Raw genomic sequence first — 4,090 nt, 5'->3', positions numbered from 1 at the left:
TGTGCACCCAAATGTTTATAGCAACAATGTCCAAAATAGCACACTATGGAAAGAACCTAGATGTCCATCAACAGATGAATGGATAAAGAAGATGTGGTATATATATACAATGGAATACTATGCAGCCATCAAAAGAAATGAAATCTTGCCATTTGCAATTACGTGGATGTAACTAGAGGGTATTATGCTTAGCAAAATAAGTCAATCAGAGAAAGACAATTATTATATGATCTCCCTGATATGAGGAAGTGGAGATGGAACATGCAGGGTTTGGGGGGTAGGAAAAGAATAAATGAAACAAGATGGGATCAGGAGGGAGACAAACCATAAGGGAGTCAATCTCACAAAACAAACTGAGGGTTGCAATGGGGAGGGGGGTAGGGAGAAGGTGATGGGGTTATGGACATTGGGGAAGGTATGTACTATGGTGAGTGCTGTGAAGTGTGTAAACCTGGCAATTTACAGACCTGTACCCCTTGGGCTAATAATACATTATATGTTAATTAAAAAATTATTTTTTTTTAAAAAGGGAAGACAAATGGCAAAAAATCTTTAGAAAGATGTTAATTATAACTGAAAATATTAATCAAATCAACATTGAGATTTAATCCACTTCAGTCTGTTGAAATTTTAAAATGTTAATTATATTATCTTCTGGGGAAAATGCAGGAAAACAATAATTATATATTGCTTGTAGGAGAAAAAAACAACTTGTGTAAAATTATATATCAGTAACAACATTTAAAACTATGTATTTTAACTCAGAATTTCTATATTGGCAAAGTTATAGTACAACTAAAAGCATACGATCATTATAATCAACTCGTTGTGATTATAAATTCTATTTAAAGTGTGTAATATATATAATAATTTTTATTAAATTATATAAAGAACAAGACTCAAAATAACCCAGAAATAAACAACAATAGAGAGGCTTAATAGTCAATCTTAGTAGCCACATGGTACTGAGGAGACAGAAATTACAGTTCAGTCATTCCTGAAATGAGAGACATTTGCAAACACTTTAGGATTTCTCAGTTGACACTAGCGTAGGATTAATGTGACACTTAGTGCCATAGTCTAGAAGTGAAGACCATGTCCTATATATAAGGGCAAAATTTAAGTAGACAGGTTCACAAAGCCTAAAATCAAATCTGAACAGGACTATGGTAATCTGCTAGTAACCTATACACCTGAAGGCTAAAAAGAAAACACAAGTTCCTTTAGAAAATTGTCCACCATCACCAAAAGCAATTTACACATTCAATGCAACCCCTATAAAAATACCATCAGCATTTTTCACAGACCTGGAACAATCCTAAAATATGTATGGAACCAGAAAAGACCCCAAATAGCCAAAGTAATGTTGAAAAAGAAAAACCAAAGCTAGAGGTATCACAATTCCAGACTTCAACTGTATTGCAAAATGATAATCATCAAGACAGTATGGCACTGGCACAAAAGCAGGCACATAGATCAATGGAACAGAATAGAAAACTCAGAAAGGGACCCTCAACTCTGTGGTCAACTAATCTTTGCAGGAAAGAATATCCAACAAATGAGGTTGGGAAAGTATATCCAACAAATGTTCTTGTGAAAATGGGACAGCCATGTGCAGAAGAATGAAACTGGACCATTCTTTTACAACATACACAAAGATAAACTCAAAATGGATGAAAGACATAAATGTGAGACAGGAACCCATCAAAATCCTAGAGGAGGGGCGCCTGGGTGGCTCAGTGGGTTAAACCGCTGCCTTCGGCTCAGGTCATGATCTCAGGGTCCTGGGATCGAGTCCCACATCGGGCTCTCTGCTCAGCAGGGAGCCTGCTTCCCTTTCTCTCTCTCTCTCCCTCTGCCTGCCTCTCTGCCTACTTGTGATCTCTCTCTGTCAAATAAATAAATAAAATCTTAAAAAAAAAAAATCCTAGAGGAGAACACAAACAGAAACATCTTTAACTTTAGCTGTATCAAATTCTTGCTAACCATGTTTCTAAAGGCAAGGGAAACAAAAGTAAAAATAAACTATTGGGACTTCATCAGTATAAATAAAACCTCTTGCACAGCAAAGACACAATCAACAAACTAAAAGGCAACCTATGGAATGGGGAAGATATTTGCAAATATATAAAGGGCTAGTATCAAAGACCTATAAAGAACTTATAAAACCAACATCCAAAAAAAAAAATCCAGTCGAGAAATGGGAGAAGACTGGGATGCCTGAGTGGCTCAGTCAGTTAAGCATCTGCCTTTGGCTCAGGTCATGATCCCAGGGTCCTGGGATTGAGTCCTACATTGTACTCCCTGTTCATCAGGGAGTGAGTTTCTCCCTCTGCCTGCTTTGTCTGCCACTCCCCCTACTTGTACTCTCTTTCTCTGAAAAATAAAATCCAAAAAAAAAAAAAAAAAAAAAAAAAGAAAGAAAGGGAAAAAGAAATGGGAGAACACATGAACAGAACTTCTCCAAAGAAGACATACAAATGGCTAACAGATCCATGAAAATCTGCTCCATATCACTCAGCATCAGTGAAATACAAAACAAAACCACAGTGAAATATCACCTCATACCAGTCAGAATGGCTAAAATTAACAATTCAGGAAACAACAGATGTTGGTGAGGATGCACAGAAAGAGTAACCCTCTTACACTATTGGTGGGAATAGAAACTGTGGCAACCACTCTGGAAAACAGTATGGAAGCTCCTCAAAAAATTAAAAATAGAACTATGTTATGACCCAACAATTGTACTTCTAAGTATTTATCCAAAGAGTATAAAAATAGTGGTCCAAAGGTGCATATGCACCCCAATGTTTATAGCAGCAATGTCCGTAATATCCAAAATATGGAAAGATCCCAGATGCCCATTGACAGATGGATAAGGAAGAGGTGGCATATATATGTGCATATGCATATATATATATATATATATATATATATATATATATATGTGTGTGTGTGTGTGTGTGTGTGTGTGTGTGTGTATGTTTATATCTGTTTTTCTCTATCGCAGCCAGTGCCGGGAGTGATGGGAATCTCTCTGGACAACTGGCACAAGCGCCGCAAGACCGGGGGCAAGAGAAAGCCCTACCACAAGAAGCGGAAGTATGAGCTGGGACGCCCCGCTGCCAACACCAAGATCGGCCCCCGCCGCATACACACAGTCCGAGTCCGGGGAGGCAATAAGAAGTACCGTGCCTTGAGGCTAGATGTGGGGAACTTCTCCTGGGGCTCTGAGTGTTGTACGCGCAAAACGAGGATTATTGACGTTGTCTACAATGCATCCAACAACGAACTGGTCCGCACCAAGACCCTGGTGAAGAACTGTATTGTGCTCATTGACAGCACACCGTACCGACAGTGGTACGAGTCCCACTATGCACTGCCCCTGGGCCGCAAGAAGGGGGCCAAGCTCACGCCCGAGGAGGAAGAGATTTTAAACAAAAAACGATCAAAGAAAATTCAGAAGAAGTATGATGAAAGGAAAAAGAATGCCAAAATCAGCAGTCTTCTGGAGGAGCAATTACAGCTGGGCAAGCTTCTTGCATGCATCGCTTCACGACCAGGCCAGTGTGGCCGAGCAGATGGCTACGTCCTAGAGGGCAAGGAGCTAGAGTTCTATCTGAGGAAAATCAAAGCCCGGAAAGGCAAATAAATCTTCCACCTTTGGTCATGTAATAAAGGTGTTTATTGTCCAAAAAAAAAAAAAAAAAAAGTTTATATCTGTATATGTGTGTATATATGTGTGTATATATATATATATATATATATATATATATATATATATGTGCATATGCACAATAGAATATCACTTAGCCATCAAAAGGAATGAAATCTTGCCATCTGCAATGACATTGTTGGAACTAGAGGGTATTACACTAAGCAAAAAGAGTCAGAGAAAGACAAATACCACATGATTTCACTCATATATGGAATTTAAGAAACAAAATGGTTGAATGTAGGGAAAGGGAAGGATAAATAAGATATAAAGAGAGAGAGAGGCAAATCATAAGAGACTCTTTCCTGTTTCCTACAGGAAACAATCTGAAGATTGCAGGATGGGAGGTAGGTGGGAGGATGGGGTAATTGGGTG

General features: G+C 38.5%; 1 protein-coding gene across 1 annotated transcript; it reads left to right on the top strand.

Moving 5' to 3' along the window:
* Positions 1 to 2,998: 2,998 nt before the first annotated feature.
* LOC125080055 (40S ribosomal protein S8-like) lies at positions 2,999 to 3,688 on the top strand. Its single transcript, XM_047693871.1, has one exon. The coding sequence runs from the start codon at positions 3,026 to 3,028 to the stop codon at positions 3,650 to 3,652; it is 627 nt and encodes a 208-aa protein (XP_047549827.1). The 5' UTR covers positions 2,999 to 3,025; the 3' UTR covers positions 3,653 to 3,688.
* The last annotated feature ends 402 nt before the right edge of the window (positions 3,689 to 4,090 follow it).

This window comes from Lutra lutra, chromosome 10 (assembly GCF_902655055.1).
Source record: "Lutra lutra chromosome 10, mLutLut1.2, whole genome shotgun sequence".
NCBI lineage: Eukaryota > Metazoa > Chordata > Mammalia > Carnivora > Mustelidae > Lutra > Lutra lutra.
Note: the sequence above shows the minus strand (reverse complement) of the source record. Positions and strands in the feature narration are given on the sequence as shown.

Coding starts and splice junctions, on each gene's coding strand:
- LOC125080055 (XM_047693871.1), top strand. CDS start 3,026: ATGGGAATCTCTCTGGACAACTGGCACAAGCGCCGCAAGACCGGGGGC.